Source organism: Heterodontus francisci, chromosome 33, assembly GCF_036365525.1.
Source record: "Heterodontus francisci isolate sHetFra1 chromosome 33, sHetFra1.hap1, whole genome shotgun sequence".
NCBI classification, from domain to species: domain Eukaryota; kingdom Metazoa; phylum Chordata; class Chondrichthyes; order Heterodontiformes; family Heterodontidae; genus Heterodontus; species Heterodontus francisci.
In genome coordinates this window covers 17,749,937-17,766,874 of record NC_090403.1, presented here as the reverse complement: position 1 = coordinate 17,766,874, position 16,938 = coordinate 17,749,937, and the positions used below count along the sequence as shown (strand labels likewise).

The window sequence follows — 16,938 nt, the reverse complement described above, 5'->3', positions numbered from 1 at the left end:
CAGAATGAGATCCCAATCTAACCCCTGCACAGTGAGATCCCAATCTTACAACTGCAGAGTGAGATCCCAATCTAACCCCTACACAGTGAGATCCCAGTCTAACCCCTGCACAGTGAGATCCCAATCTAATCCTTGCACAGTGAGATCCTAAAATAACAACTGCAGAATGAGATCGCAATCTAACCCCTGCACAGTGAGATCCCAATCTTACAACTGCAGAGTGAGATCCCAATCTAACCCCACACAGTGAGATCCCAATCTAACCCCTGCACAGTTAGATCCCAATATAACCCCTGCACAGTGAGATCCCAATCGAACAACTGCAGAGTGAGATCTCAATCTAACCCCTGCTCAGTGAGATCCCAATCTAACCCCGACACAGTGAGATCCCAATCTAACCCCGACACAGTGAGATCCCAATCTAACAACTGCAGACTGAGATCCCAATCTAACCCCACACAGTGAGATCCCAATCTAACCCCCGCACAGTGAGATCCCAATCTAATCCTGGCACAGTGAGATCCCAATCGAACAACTGCAGAGTGAGATCCCAATCTAACCCCACACAGTGAGATCCCAATCTAACCCCTGCTCAGTGAGATCCCAATCTAACCCCGACACAGTGAGATCCCAATCTAACAACTGCAGACTGAGATCCCAATCTAACCCCACACAGTGAGATCCCAATCTAACCCCCGCACAGTGAGATCCCAATCTAATCCTGGCACAGTGAGATCCCAATCGAACAACTGCAGAGTGAGATCCCAATCCAACCCCTACACTGTGGGATCCCAATCTAACTACTGCAGAGTGAGATCCTAATCTAACCCCTGCTCAGTGAGATCCCAATCTAACCCCTACACAGTGAGATCCCAATCTAACAACTGCAGAGTGATATCCCAATCTAATCCTTGCAGAGTGAGTTCCCAAAATAACAACTGCACAGTGAGATCCCAATCTAACCCCTGCACAGTGAGATCCCAATCTAATCCTTGCAGAGTGAGTTCCCAAAATAACAACTGCACAGTGAGATCCCAATCTAACCCCTGCACAGTGAGATCCCAATCTAACAACTGCAGAGTGAGATCCCAATCTAACCCCTACACAGTGAGATCCCAATCTAACAACTGCAGAGTGAGATCCCAATCTAACCCCTACACAGTGAGATCCAAATCTAACAACTGCAGAGTGAGATCCCAATCTAACCCCACACAGTGAGATCCCAATCTAACCCCTGCACAGTGAGATCCCAATCTAACAACTGCAGAGTGAGATCCCAATCTAACCCCTACACAGTGAGATCCCAATCTAACAACTGCAGAGTGAGATCCCAATCTAACCCCTACACAGTGAGATCCCAATCTCACCCCACACAGTGAGATCCCAATCTAACAACTGCAGAGTGAGATCCCAATCTAACCCCTACACAGTGAGATCCAAATCTAACAACTGCAGAGTGAGATCCCAATCTAACCCCTACACAGTGAGATCCCAATCTAACCCCTACACAGTGAGATCCCAATCGAACCCCCACACAGTGAGATCCCAATCTAACAACTGCAAAGTGAGATCCCAATCTCACCCCGCACAGTGAGATCCCAATCTAACCCCTGCACAGTGAGATCCCAATCTCACCCCGCACAGTGAGATCCCAATCTAACAACTGCAGAGTGAGATCCCAATCTAACCCCTACACAGTGAGATCCCAATCTAACCCCTGCACAGTGAGATCCCAATCTAACAACTGCAGAGTGAGATCCCAATCTAACCCCTACACAGTGAGATCCAAATCTAACAACTGCAGAGTGAGATCCCAATCTAACCCCTACACAGTGAGATCCAAATCTAACAACTGCAGAGTGAGATCCCAATCTAACCCCTACACAGTGAGATCCCAATCTAACAACTGCAAAGTGAGATCCCAATCTAACCCCTGCTTAGTGAGATCCCAATGTAACCCCTGCACAGTGAGATCCCAATCTAACAACTGCAGAGTGAGATCCCAATCTAACCCCTACACAGTGAGATCCCAATCTAACAACTGCAGAGTGAGATCCCAATCTAACCCCTACACAGTGAGATCCAAATCTAACAACTGCAGAGTGAGATCCCAATCTAACCCCACACAGTGAGATCCCAATCTAACCCCTGCACAGTGAGATCCCAATCTAACAACTGCAGAGTGAGATCCCAATCTAACCCCTACACAGTGAGATCCCAATCTCACCCCACACAGTGAGATCCCAATCTAACAACTGCAGAGTGAGATCCCAATCTAACCCCTACACAGTGAGATCCCAATCTAACCCCACCACAGTGAGATCCCAATCTAACAACTGCAGAGTGAGATCCCAATCTAACCCCTACACAGTGAGATCCAAATCTAACAACTGCAGAGTGAGATCCCAATCTACCCCCTACACAGTGAGATCCCAATCTAACCCCTACACAGTGAGATCCCAATCTAACCCCTGCACAGTGAGATCCCAATCTAACAACTGCAGAGTGAGATCCCAATCTGACCGCTACACAGTGAGATCCAAATCTAACAACTGCAGAGTGAGATCCCAATCTAACCCCCACACAGTGAGATCCCAATCTAACAACTGCAGAGTGAGATCCCAATCTAACCCCTACACAGTGAGATCCCAATCTAACAACTGCTGAGTGAGATCCCAATCTAACCCCTACACAGTGAGATCCCAATCTAACAACTGCAGAGTGAGATCCCAATCTAACCCCTACACAGTGAGATCCAAATCTAACAACTGCAGAGTGAGATCCCAATCTACCCCCTACACAGTGAGATCCCAATCTAACCCCTACACAGTGAGATCCCAATCTAACCCCTGCACAGTGAGATCCCAATCTAACAACTGCAGAGTGAGATCCCAATCTGACCGCTACACAGTGAGATCCAAATCTAACAACTGCAGAGTGAGATCCCAATCTAACCCCTACACAGTGAGATCCCAATCTAACAACTGCAGAGTGAGATCCCAATCTAACCCCTACACAGTGAGATCCCAATCTAACAACTGCTGAGTGAGATCCCAATCTAACCCCTACACAGTGAGATCCCAATCTAACAACTGCTGAGTGAGATCCCAAACTAACCGCTGCACAGTGAGATCCCAATCTAACAACTGCTGAGTGAGATCCCAGTCTAACCCCTACACAGTGAGATCCCAATCTAACCCCTACACAGTGAGATCCCAATCTAACCCCTACACAGTGAGATCCCAATCTAACAACTGCAGAGTGAGATGCCAGTCTAACCCCTGCACAGTGAGATCCCAGTCTAACCCCTGCACAGTGAGATCCCAATCTAATCCTTGCACAGTGAGATCCTAAAATAACAACTGCAGAATGAGATCCCAATCTAACCCCTGCACAGTGAGATCCCAATCTTACAACTGCAGAGTGAGATCCCAATCTAACCCCTACACAGTGAGATCCCAATCTAACCCCTGCACAGTTAGATCCCAATATAACCCCTGCACAGTGAGATCCCAATCGAACAACTGCAGAGTGAGATCTCAATCTAACCCCTGCACAGTGAGATCCCAATCTAACAACTGCAGACTGAGATCCCAATCTAACCCCACACAGTGCGATCCCAATCTAACCCCCGCACAGTGAGATCCCAATCTAATCCTGGCACAGTGAGATCCCAATCTAACTACTGCAGAGTGAGATCCTAATCTAACCCCTGCTCGGTGAGATCCCAATCTAACCCCTACACAGTGAGATCCCAATCTAACAACTGCAGAGTGAGATCCCAGTCTAACCCCTGCAGAGTGAGTTCGCAAAATAACAACTGCACAGTGAGATCCCAATCTAACCCCTACACAGTGAGATCCCAATCTAACAACTGCAGAGTGAGATCCCAGTCTAACCCCTACACAGTGAGAGCCCAATCTAAGCCCCGCACAGTGAGATCCCAATCTAATCCTGGCACAGTGAGATCCCAATCTAACTACTGCAGAGTGAGATCCTAATCTAACCCCTGCTCGGTGAGATCCCAATCTAACCCCTACACAGTGAGATCCCAATCTAACAACTGCAGAGTGAGATCCCAGTCTAACCCCTGCAGAGTGAGTTCCCAAAATAACAACTGCACAGTGAGATCCCAATCTAACCCCTACACAGTGAGATCCCAATCTAACAACTGCAGAGTGAGATCCCAGTCTAACCCCTACACAGTGAGAGCCCAATCTAACAACTGCAAAATGAGATCCCAATCTAACAACTGCAAAGTGAGATCCCAATCTCACCACGCACAGTGAGATCCCAATCTAATAACTGCAAAGTGAGATCCCAATCTAACCCCCACACAGTGAGATCCCAATCTAACAACTGCAAAGTGAGATCCCAATCTCACCCCGCACAGTGAGATCCCAATCTCACCCAGCACAGTGAGATCCCAATCTAACCCCTGCACAGTGAGATCCCAATCTCACCCAGCACAGTGAGATCCCAATCTAACCCCTGCACAGTGAGATCCCAATCTCACCCCGCACAGTGAGATCCCAATCTAACAACTGCAGAGTGAGATCCCAATCTAACCCCTGCACAGTGAGATCCCAATCTAACCCCTGCACAGTGAGATCCCAATCTAACAACTGCAGAGTGAGATCCCAATCTAACCCCTACACAGTGAGATCCAAATCTAACAACTGCAGAGTGAGATCCCAATCTAACCCCTACACAGTGAGATCCCAATCTAACAACTGCAAAGTGAGATCCCAATCTAACCCCTGCTTAGTGAGATCCCAATCTCACCCCACACAGTGAGATCCCAATCTAACAACTGCAGAGTGAGATCCCAATCTAACCCCTACACAGTGAGATCCCAATCTAACAACTGCAGAGTGAGATCCCAATCTAACCCCACATAGTGAGATCCCAATCTAACCCCTGCACAGTGAGATCCCAATCTAACAACTGCAGAGTGAGATCCCAATCTAACCCCTACACAGTGAGATCCCAATCTAACAACTGCAGAGTGAGATCCCAATCTAACCCCTACACAGTGAGATCCCAATCTCACCCCACACAGTGAGATCCCAATCTAACAACTGCAGAGTGAGATCCCAATCTAACCCCTACACAGTGAGATCCCAATCTAACCCCACCACAGTGAGATCCCAATCTAACAACTGCAGAGTGAGATCCCAATCTAACCCCTACACAGTGAGATCCAAATCTAACAACTGCAGAGTGAGATCCCAATCTAACCCCACACAGTGAGATCCCAATCTAACCCCTACACAGTGAGATCCCAATCTAACCCCTGCACAGTGAGATCCCAATCTAACAACTGCAGAGTGAGATCCCAATCTAACCCCTACACAGTGAGATCCCAATCTAACCCCTGCACAGTGAGATCCCAATCTAACCCCTACACAGTGAGATCCCAATCTAACCCCTACACAGTGAGATCCCAATCTAACCCCTGCACAGTGAGATCCCAATCTAACAACTGCAGAGTGAGATCCCAATCTGACCGCTACATAGTGAGATCCCAATCTAACAACTGCAGAGTGAGATCCCAATCTAACCCCTACACAGTGAGATCCCAATCTAACAACTGCAGAGTGAGATCCCAATCTAACCCCTACACAGTGAGATCCCAATCTAACAACTGCTGAGTGAGATCCCAAACTAACCGCTGCACAGTGAGATCCCAATCTAACAACTGCTGAGTGAGATGCCAGTCTAACCCCTGCACAGTGAGATCCCAATCTAATCCTTGCACAGTGAGATCCTAAAATAACAACTGCAGAATGAGATCCCAGTCTAACCCCTACACAGTGAGATCCCAATCTAACCCCTACACAGTGAGATCCCAATCTAACAACTGCAGAGTGAGATGCCAGTCTAACCCCTGCACAGTGAGATCCCAATCTAATCCTTGCACAGTGAGATCCTAAAATAACAACTGCAGAATGAGATCCCAATCTAACCCCTGCACAGTGAGATCCCAATCTTACAACTGCAGAGTGAGATCCCAATCTAACCCCTACACAGTGAGATCCCAGTCTAACCCCTGCACAGTGAGATCCCAATCTAATCCTTGCACAGTGAGATCCTAAAATAACAACTGCAGAATGAGATCCCAATCTAACCCCTGCACAGTGAGATCCCAATCTTACAACTGCAGAGTGAGATCCCAATCTAACCCCACACAGTGAGATCCCAATCTAATCCCAGAACAATGAGATCCCACTCTAACCCCTGCACAGTGAGATCCCAATCTAACCTCTGCACAGTGAGATCCCAATCTAACCCCCGCACACTGAGATCCCAAAATAACAACTGCAGAGTGAGATCCCAGTCTAACCCCTACACAGTGAGATCCCAATCTAACACCTGCCAGTGAGACCCCAAGCTAACCCATATAGTGCGATCCCAAACTAAACCCCTCCACAGTGACATCCCAATCTAACCCGTGCACTGTGAGAACCCATTCTAAACCCACACATTGATATCCCAATCCCGCCCTACACAGTTAGATCCAAAACTAAACCCACCTGGCGAGATCCCAAACTAACTCCTGCAAAAGAGATAATAATTGAAACCCCACAGAGATCGCAATCTAACAGCACAGTGAGATTGCAATCTAACCACTGGAAAGTCAAGTCCTAATCAATCCCCGCACAGTGTGATCCCAATCTAACTCCCGCACAGTGAGATCCCAGTTATACCCAGCACAATGCGATCCTAAGCTAACCTAGCACAGTGCAATCCCATTCTAACCCCCACACAGAGATCTGCGATCCTAATCTAACTACCTCAGTGAAATCTCAATCTAACCCCCGCACAATGTGATCCCAATCTAACACGTGCACAGTGAGATTCCAATTTAAATGTACATTGAGTTTCCAACCCAACAACGCTGAGTGAGATTCCAACCTAACCCCTGCATATCGCTATCTCAATAAACCACTCAGTGCGATCCCAATCTAACCACCTCCCCCCCAACCCCCCCACAGCACGTCCCAATCTAACTCCACATGGTGAGATCTCAAATTACACCATCATGAAGAGATCCCAATCTAACTCTCACGGTAATATCCGAATGTAGTCTGTCAAAGCGACTCACTTTTACCCACCTCTAATGTTCAGCTATGGCACTGTTTACTAAGGGCCTCTAAATAGGCCATGCTCCTGGACTCCATATTCAAGAATCTTGTGTGAAATGGAGTTGAGTGCAGAGCTGACGACAAACAGGCAGAGAGGAAGGCAGGGTGCCATCGCTCCTGTTTGGCTAGAATTACCACGTTACATTTAATATTATCTTCTGTCATAAACAGGGCTGGACTCCCAATCAAATGTTTCATGAATCGGACCGCTTCTTCACATCGCTTGGACTCATCCCGATGCCACAGGAGTTCTGGGATAAGTCAATGCTTGAGAAGCCGAAGGACCGTGAGGTTGTTTGCCATGCCTCTGCCTGGGACTTCTTCAACAGGAAAGACTTTAGGTTAGTGTCAGAGAAGGACACTGCTGAGAGGCATTGTAGATTCACAGCCAATGAGGTACTTCAGAGGCATTGTCACTAATGTAACATCAAATCACAGCAAGCCAATTTGCACACAGCCAGGTCCACAATCTGCAGTGTGATAATGACCAGATCATCTGTTTAAGTGATGTTGGTTGAGGGATAAATATTAGTCAGGACACTGGGGAGAACTCATCTGCTCTTCTTTGAATCGTCTTGTTGGATCTTTTACATCCACCTGACAGCCAGGGCTTTGGTTTAACTGTTCATCTGAAAGATGGCACCTGCAACAGTGCAGCACTCCCTCAGTGTCATTCTGGATGATATGCTCAAATCTCTGGAGTGAGTCTTGAACCCCCGACCTTCTAACCAGAGAGTGCTATCACTGAGCTGCAGCTGACCAGAGAGAAAGGGGTAAATGATGTGAATAGATTTAGTTATGAGGAGGTCTGAGGCTCAACTCATTGGAAGGGCGCAGCATTGAGGGAGAACTACTGAAGGAGTTGAAATGATGAGCTGTTTTGTTACCTTGACTATAGAAGGATTATTTCCACTGACCAGACAGGCAGTAACTAGAGAGTGCAAATTTAAGATTATCATCAAAAGAATGAAGAGAGGGGTTAGGCGAATTTTATTTTATGCAGAGTGTTGTTGGAGCATAGAATTCACACCCAGAAACAGTAAGGGAAGCAAGATCCATAAATGCTTTTAAAGAAATGGATGAAGATAGCACAGGTATAATGGGCCAAATGGATGATGTCCATGTTGTAACATTCCTGGGTTGTTCAGGGCAATTCTGAGTCAGAAGCCTGGTGGGTGAGTTTTTGGACCATTCAGAAACTCCAATGGGAATGGGGTGGTCAGGTGCATCACCCATCAGACCCTCCATTCTGCTGTCAAAATGGGAGGCAGGACTGGTGACCAGAAAACCTAACAGTTTTGGCCCCTTTGCAGTAAATGCAAAGTGCGTTTCACTGGCAGAAGTGGGTTTCACAATGCCAAGTTATCACAGTGCAATTGATTGCCTCATGGATATCTGCTACTGCGCAATGAATGGTTTAGAAAAACCTCAGATCTTTGGTCTGACACCTCCTTGTCAAGATGTTACTCTAAAGCACTTGGTCCTCTCTTTCATGGGCCATAAACCCTGGGATCAATAGTACAGGCACTGCTTCCTTTACATAGTCCACCAGGATTCAGGTCAAGATTGATGGTCAGAGGTCCCACCCCATTGAACTGGCAATCTTCAGGAATTTCTGGTACGATGAGCCAATGATTCCATGATGGTGATGGGCCGCCCACAATTTCCCGAAATGGTGGTTTGCTCAGAAGATTGCCCCCATTGCTAAGTGCTACGAAAGTCCTTTCAGGCCGATTCTTGTTGATCCTCTTGTTGTTCTTTTGCCAGGATTAAGCAGTGCACTGTGGTGAACATGGATGACCTGATAACAGTACATCACGAAATGGGCCACATTGAGTACTTCCTTCAATACAAAGACCTGCATGTCTCATTCCGAGATGGCGCTAACCCTGGGTTCCACGAGGCCATCGGCGATGTAATGGCTCTATCAGTATCCACTCCCACACATCTCCACACCATTGGGCTCCTCAGCACGGTGGAGGACAATGACGGTAATTGCAGGCTCTTACTGTGGAATGTCATTGACGTTAAAGGGGAATAGTTGCGACCCAAGGGATCTGGGTGTCCTCATGCATGATTCGCTGAAAACTAGTATGCAGGTACAGCAGGTAATAAGGAAGGCAAGTGCAATTTTGGCATTTATTGCTAAAGGAATAGAGTATAAAAGTAGGGAAATGTTGCTGCAATCGTGCAAGGCATTAGTGAGACCGCACCTGGTGTATTGCAGTTTTGAGGAGGGATGTAGTTGCACTGGAGGTAGTTCAGAGGAGGTTCACTAGATTGGTTCCAGAGATGAGGGGTTTGTCTTATGAAGAGAGATTGAGCAGTTTAGGCCTTTACTCTCTAGAGTTCAGAAGAATGAGAGGAGATCTAATTGAGGTATATAAGATGATTAAGGGGATTGACAAATTAGACGTAGAGAGGATGTTTCCTCTTGTGAAGCAATCTAGAACGAGAGGTCATAGTTTTAGGATAAGGGGTAGCAGATTTAAAACAGAGATGAGGAGAAATTACTTCTCTCAAAGGGTCATGAATCTGTGGAATTCACTACCCCAGAGTGCGGTGGATGCCGGGACATTGAGTAAATTTAAGGAGGAAATAGACAGATTTTTAATTAGTAATGGGTTGAAGGGTTATGGAGAACAGGCAGGAAGGTGGAGTTGAGGACGAGATGAGATCAACCATGATCGTAATGAATGGCGGAGCAGGCTCGAGTGGCTGAATTGCCTACTCCTGCTCCTAGTTCTTATGTTCCTATGTTACCCGGGCTGAGCTGTGCACAGGCAGATGTGATTATAATGAAATAAGAACAAGAAATGCTGGAACCACTCAGCAGGTCTGGCAGCATCTGTGGAAAGAGAAGCAGAGTTAACGTTTCGGGTCAGTGACCCTTCTTCGGAACTGACAAATATTAAAAATGTCACAGGTTATAAGCAAGTGAGGTGGGGGTGGGGCAAGAGATAACAAAGGAAAAGGTGTAGATTGGACAAGGCCACATAGCTGACCAAAAGGTCATGGAGCAAAGGCAAACAATATGTTAATGGTGTGTTGAAAGACAAAGCATTAGTACAGAAAAGGTGTTAACGGACTGAATATTGAACAGCAGCAAGTGCAAACATGAAAAAAAAACAGTGGGTAAGCAAACTGAACAAACTAAGATGAAATGAAATAATTGCAAAAAAAGGTTGTAAAAAAATGTAAAAAGGAAAAAAAGAAAAAACAACTAAAAATGAAAGTAAAATGGGGGGCTGTCATGCTCTGAAATTATTGAACTCAATGTTCAGTCCGGCAGGCTGTAGTGTGCCTAATCGGTAGATGAGATGCTGTTCCTCGAGCTTGCATTGATGTTCACTGGAACACTGCAGAAATCCCAGGACAGAGATGTGAGCATGAGAGCAGGGGGGAGTGTTGAAATGGCAATGGTGATTATAATGAAGATCAGTGACTGATGGCTTAAGCTCAAAGACAATACTACCCAGCCTGAAAGTAATGAGGCTGTGTGCCTTTCACAGTCTTAGGACATGCCAAAATATTTTACAGCCAATGAAGTACTTTTGAAGTGTAGTCACTGTTGTAATGTCGGAAACGCAGCAACCAATTTGCACACAGCAAGCTCCTGCAAACAGCAATCAGATAATGACCAGGTAATTTGTTTTAATGAAGTTGGCTGAGGTTGATAGGTAAACTGGCCATTGTAAATTGCCCCTAGTATAGGTAGGTGGTAGGGGAATTGAGGGAAGGTGAGGATGTGAGAGGGTAATGGGATTAATGTAGGGTTAATATAAATGGGTGGTTGATGGTCGGCAAAGACTCGGTGGGCCGAAGGGCCTGTTTCAGTGCTGTATCTCTAAATAAATAAATAAATATTGACAAGAATACCAGGGAGAATTCCACTGCTTTTCTTTGAATAGTACCATGGAATCTTAGGTTTATAGGAATATAGGAACATGAGGAGTCCATTCAGCCCCTTGAACCTGTTCCGCCATCAGTCAATGAGATCACAGCTGATCTGTGACCTAAGTCCACATACCCACCTTTGCCCCATATCCCTTAATCCTTTGGTTAACAAAATTCTGTCAATCTCAGACTTAAAATTAACAATTGATCTAGCATCAATTGCTGTTTGCAGAAGAGAGTTCCAACCATCTACCATCCTTTTGTGTGGAAGTGTTTCCTAACTTCACTCCTGAAAGATCTGGCACTGATTTTTAGACTGTGTCCCCTAATCCTAGACTCCCCAACCAGCAGAAATAGTTTCCCCCTATCCATCTGTTCCCCTTAATATCTTGAAAATTTCAATCAAATCACCCCTTAACCTGGAATTGGCCAAGTGTTTGACCTTTACTCCTTGCTTCTCTCACTGGGGTTGTGCATGCCAACAGAGGCAAGACTCTTGGAGCCACTAGTGAGAGCTGGGTAAAGTCACCAGGACCAACTGCTATTAAAACCACTTTACTGGGTGTAGTTTTTTGCCAGACGGAGATGCTACCTTTGGGGCTCACCCCATACATCTCAATACCTAACAATGCAATAAACGCATTCAACCCCATGTCGGACATGAATTTAGTAGTAATAATGGGAATTCAGGGTAAAATCTGTGGAGAGATGGGAAATTGATCCCAGGGTATCTAGCAGCAGGTAGGTTTTAGAGGAGTAAAGTGCAAAGCGCGTAATAAGTTGTGTTTTAAAGAACAGTGTCTAAGTTATATTTAATGTTGATTCAAAAACTCAATGCAACCTGGTCAGATTTTTGTGGCAGCCTTCAGCCCAATTTTGCAGACTGTCCCAGTGCGAGTCAAATGCTCGCCCTATTGGACTCTTCAACACCCATATATTGCCTGAAAAACAGCATGAAGCAATTTGTAACATGTCCACCCACTTCTGCAGTCAACAAAGCCAATGGGTTGCTCAGCTACGCAGCCAGAAGAGAACAAGTCGGAGGAAATCATGCTCTCACTGTTTATTGCTCTGGCTTGAGCACTAGGTCCATTTCTGCTCCCTCAGGCATTGGGAGACATTCAAGTCCTGGAGAGGCTTTATAGAAGAGCCACAAGGCTGATCCCTAGCATCAAAAGGACTCAATGTTGAGGAAAGTCTGGAAAAACCTGGGCTTTTCAGCCTACAGCGTATGAGAGGTGACCTTATAGATCTCTATAAGATAGTATAAATGAGTTAGATGTGGAAAATGTAATTTAATTTGTAAGTTGAGACTAGCTCAAACTACTAAGAGACAAATTTAGGGTTGGTATCAGCAGTTACCCAAAGGGCATCCAATACATGGAATGAACTCCCGGATCAAATAGTGAAGGCAGAGACTCAGGAATCAGTTAATAAGTAGCTAGATATTGTGATGGAGGAATGTAGGATCTTTCCTGATGGATGAGCTAAGATGAGCCAAACGGCCTTCCTCATCTGCATCATCTTGTGATGTCCCTCCATTCATGCTAACAAGAGTCTGCTGACCCCATACTTCAGGGTACAATGTCAAGAAAGCAGAATTATTATTGAGAACAATTAATTAAATAAATATATACAGTTATGGAATATAATGTCTGGATGTTTCTCTTATCCAGAGAGTGATATTAACTACCTGATGAGCATTGCCTTGGACAAGATTGCCTTCCTTCCATTTGGCTACCTGATGGATCAATGGCGATGGAAGGTGTTTGATGGGCGGATCCCAGAAGATGCTTACAATCAGGAATGGTGGAATCTCAGGTACAATACAGGGACAGCCGGAAAAGAAAAGAAAAGTAGAGAGAGATTCAGAGAATCACAAATAACAGAGGGAAAAGAGTGCTAATACCTTGTAACAGAGAGAATGATAGCTCATATCTCAGGTAACAGAGACAGAGAGAAAGACTACTAGAGCTCAGTAACAGAAAGAGAGAGAGAGATACGAGTACCTCAGGTAACAGAGAGTGAGAGAGAGACTGAGTATCTTAGATAACACAGAGGGAAAGAAAGAGAAAGGATGCAAATATCTCGGGTAACAGAGAGAGAGGGAAAGAAAGAGACTGTGAAAATGACTCTCTGACTCTATGAGTACCTCAGGTAACAGAGAGAGAAAGAGACTGCAGGTACCCAGGGGGAGATGGTGGCGTAGTGGTAGTGTCACTGAACTAGTAATCCAGAGGCCCAGGCTAATGACCTGGGGACACGAGTTCAAATCCCATTTAAATTGAAATTTAAATTCAATTAATTAATAGAGAAAAAAGATCTGGAATTGAAAGGTAGTCTCAGTAATGGTATCATGAATCTATCATCAATTGTTGTAAAATCTGCCATCCTTACCTGGATTGGCCGACATGTCCCTCCAGATTCACTGCAATGTAGTTGACTCCTAACTGCCCTCTGAAATGGCCTAGCCAGCCATTCAGTTTTCAAGGGCAATTATAGATGAGCAACAAATGCTGGCCTTGCCAGTGACGCCCATATCCACTTGAAAGAATAAAAAAAAACCTCAGGAGAAAGAAAGACTGCAAGTATTTTAGGTGAGAGAGAGAACAGGTAAGAGCAAGAAGGAGGTACATAAACAGAGACAGCTACTTAATAATAGGTTATTCTAATGAGAAATTATATTAAATTGCACAGAAACAGGCCATTGGGCCAGCTGGTCTATTCTTGTATTTATGCTCCACCTAAGCCTCCTACCATCCTTCCTTGTCTAACTCTATCAGCATAACCCTCTATTCCCTTTCCCTCATCTGCTTATCGAACGTTCCCTCAAATGCACCAAAACCATTCGTTTCAACCACTTGCTGTGGTAGAGTTCCACATTCTCTATGTTGGTATTTTATATCAACGGCCTCTAGTTTTCTCTTCCCCACAAGTGAAAACATTCTCTCCGTGCCTACTCTATCAAAATATTTGCATTATTTTAAATCTATTATGTCACCCCACAGCCTCCTTGTTTTAAGATATAATACACCCTTGCCAGTTCATCCTTTCCTGATAGGTATAACCTCACAGTTCTGGTATTATCCTTGCAAATCTTTTTTGCATCCTCCTGCCGGATTCCTTTGTTCCTTTAACCAATTTAGATTCTTATAAATGCATTTGCAGTAATTATTGGGCTGATATTTTTGATTGTCTTGTTGGATTCACCATTGATACACAAACAAGGTTCATCAGAAGATCATTGTCTTGTTAAACCTATGAGTAGGGCTCTGAGCTATATCTTCAAATAGTGGCCAATGGCTCCTATTTTCATGGAGTATTTATAAGATTGTTTGATGCTCAGTCCAAACTATTGAGGTTCAGTTGCAGAAAACCAAATTAATATTTGAATATTGACAGAATTTGATTGACATGATTGATAACCCATGACATTGAAACTGGCACTAGACAGTCTCTCTCTTACAGTAGCCTATCAAACAATTGCAATTTTGGTGTTGGCATTTTGATTGGATATTAGAATCATGCAATTGGCTGATTAGATTGTTAGAAATATGTTGTCAAGTTGTCAATTTTACAGTGACTCAGGAGTTACTGTGGATACGTGAATACATGTGACTGATGTCACAGTATCTTTGAATTTTGTGTTATAGTCTAACTTTTCACTGTATGGAGTAAGGTTGCAGCACCTACCCAACACCTAGCCCAAGGAAGCACCCCAATCCAACAAGATCACAAAAAAATTCCACCAACTCAACTGAATTGCAGGGAGCAAACATGCTGTGGCTACTAGAGTAGGCCAGAAGCTGAGAATTCTGAGGTGAGTGGCTCACCTCCTGACTCCCCAAAGTCTCCCTAAACCTACAAGGCACAAGTCAGGAGTGTGATGGAATACTCTCCACTTGCCTGGATGGGTGCAGCTCCAACAGCACTCAAGAAGCTCAACACCATCCAGGACAAAGCAGCCTGCTTGATTGGCACCCCATCCACAACCTTCAACATTCACTTCCTCCACCATCGCCACACAGTGGCAGCAGTGTGTACCATCTACAAATGCACTGCAGCAACTCACCAAGTCTTCTCTGACAACACCTTCCAAACCCATGATCTCTACCATTTATAAGAATAAGGGCAGTAGGAGCATGAAAAAACCACCACCTCCAAGTTCCCCTCCAAGTCACACACCATCCTGACTTGGAAATATCTCACCATTCCTTCACTGTCACTGGGTAAAATCCTGGAACTCCCTTCCTTACAGCACTGTGGATGTGCCTTCACCTCATAAACTGCAGTGGTTCAAGAAGGCCCACCACCACCTTCTGTAGGACAACTAGAGAGGGGCAATAAATGCTTCCCTTGCTCGTCATGCTAACATCTTGAGAATGAATTTTTAAAGACTGCTTCATAAAGGGCGGCACAGTGGCGCAGTGGTTAGCACCGCAGCCTCACAGCTCCAGCGACCCGGGTTCAATTCTGGGTACTGCCTGTGTGGAGTTTGCAAGTTCTCCCTGTGTCTGCGTGGGTTTTCTCCGGGTGCTCCGGTTTCCTCCCACGTGCCAAAGACTTGCATGTTGATAGGTAAATTGGCCATTATAAATTGCCCCTAGTATAGGTAGGTGGTAGGGAAATATAGGGACAGGTGGAGATGTGTTAGGAATAGGGAATTAGTGTAGGATTAATATAAATGGGTGGTTGATGGTCGGCACAAACCCGGTGGTCCGAAGGGCCTGTTTCAGTGCTGTATCTCTAAATCTAAATCTAAATCCCTCAAGCATGCACCTCGCCCAGTGCATGTCAGGCACCAACACATACAAAGTACTCTTCCATTTGCAAATTGCATATTGTATGCTGTCCTCACAGATTTTGGGTGCAGTAATTTTCTGAAGTTTATCGGGTAGAAAGTTTGAGGATGGAGTCCAGACCAGCCCAGTGCTGTAGATTGTCCAGCTTACGTTGTATCTCTCTCCTACAGGTTAAAATATCAGGGGCTGTGTCCTCCTGTCACTCGCTCAGAGGAAGATTTTGATCCCGGTGCAAAATTCCATATTCCTTCAAGCGTTCCTTATGTCAGGTATGTCTTTGACGCGGATCTTTCTTCAGCCCTGCAATGGTGTCAGTGTATCCTGATAATTGATTGGAGAGTTGTATATTTACCACTAACAGCTAGGATTGTCCTGAATCCGCTCGAGTTAAAGATTAGTCACCTAGACACTGCTGCGAGCAACCCAGAGAAAAAAATCACTGGGACGTTAAAACGTGTTTTTTTTACTTTCTTTGCATTTAATAATTATTTAAAAATTGAAGATGGAGAAAGGTTTGACTGAGTGGGGCAGAAAATCATGTGATCAAACCTCCAGAATATGCCTAACCAGAGTTGGCAACCATACTAACATTTACGACTGTACTCAATCACCAGGATAAAAAGATCATTATTCTAGTTCAAGGAATATTGAAATATGAATTCAAAACCACTCCTTGTTACATTGGCTGGAATATACGTTGTGACAAAAATGGGATTGTATGGATAAAGGTCATGGCCTGGGCCAAGGATGAGCAGTCACTGGCAATGCGAATACAGGTGGAGATTACCAGGTTACCTGTATTCCATAGTAACAGCAAAACTTCTCTCGTGCCCCAAGGCTATAAGGCAGATTCACTCTTGCTGAGTGGTCTGGGTAAAGCCTACTCTCATTAGCATTCAACTGCAGGTAGTGAGAAAGTCAGGGAGGGAATGGGATTGTAGGAGTTATTGGGAGCCAGTTGGCAGAGGCAGCAAGAGAGGCCCACTTAAGTTGACCAAGAGACTTGGTGGGCCTCAAACTTGAAAGCAGTCTCCTAACATGGTTGAGCAAACAGTACTTTCACCAGAATTAAATAGGATTACACAATGCTC

The 16,938-nt window shown here is 45.0% G+C and overlaps 1 protein-coding gene across 1 annotated transcript in view; it reads left to right on the top strand.

The window, feature by feature from the left end:
* ace (angiotensin I converting enzyme (peptidyl-dipeptidase A) 1) overlaps positions 1 to 16,938 on the top strand; it is a 642,116-nt gene that overhangs the window by 611,945 nt on the left and 13,233 nt on the right. Inside the window, exons 19-22 of the mRNA XM_068013141.1 lie at positions 7,320 to 7,489; positions 8,916 to 9,139; positions 12,722 to 12,866; positions 16,018 to 16,116. Coding sequence (XP_067869242.1) covers positions 7,320 to 7,489; positions 8,916 to 9,139; positions 12,722 to 12,866; positions 16,018 to 16,116 — 638 coding nt within the window. The remainder of the gene's footprint in view (positions 1 to 7,319; positions 7,490 to 8,915; positions 9,140 to 12,721; positions 12,867 to 16,017; positions 16,117 to 16,938) is intronic.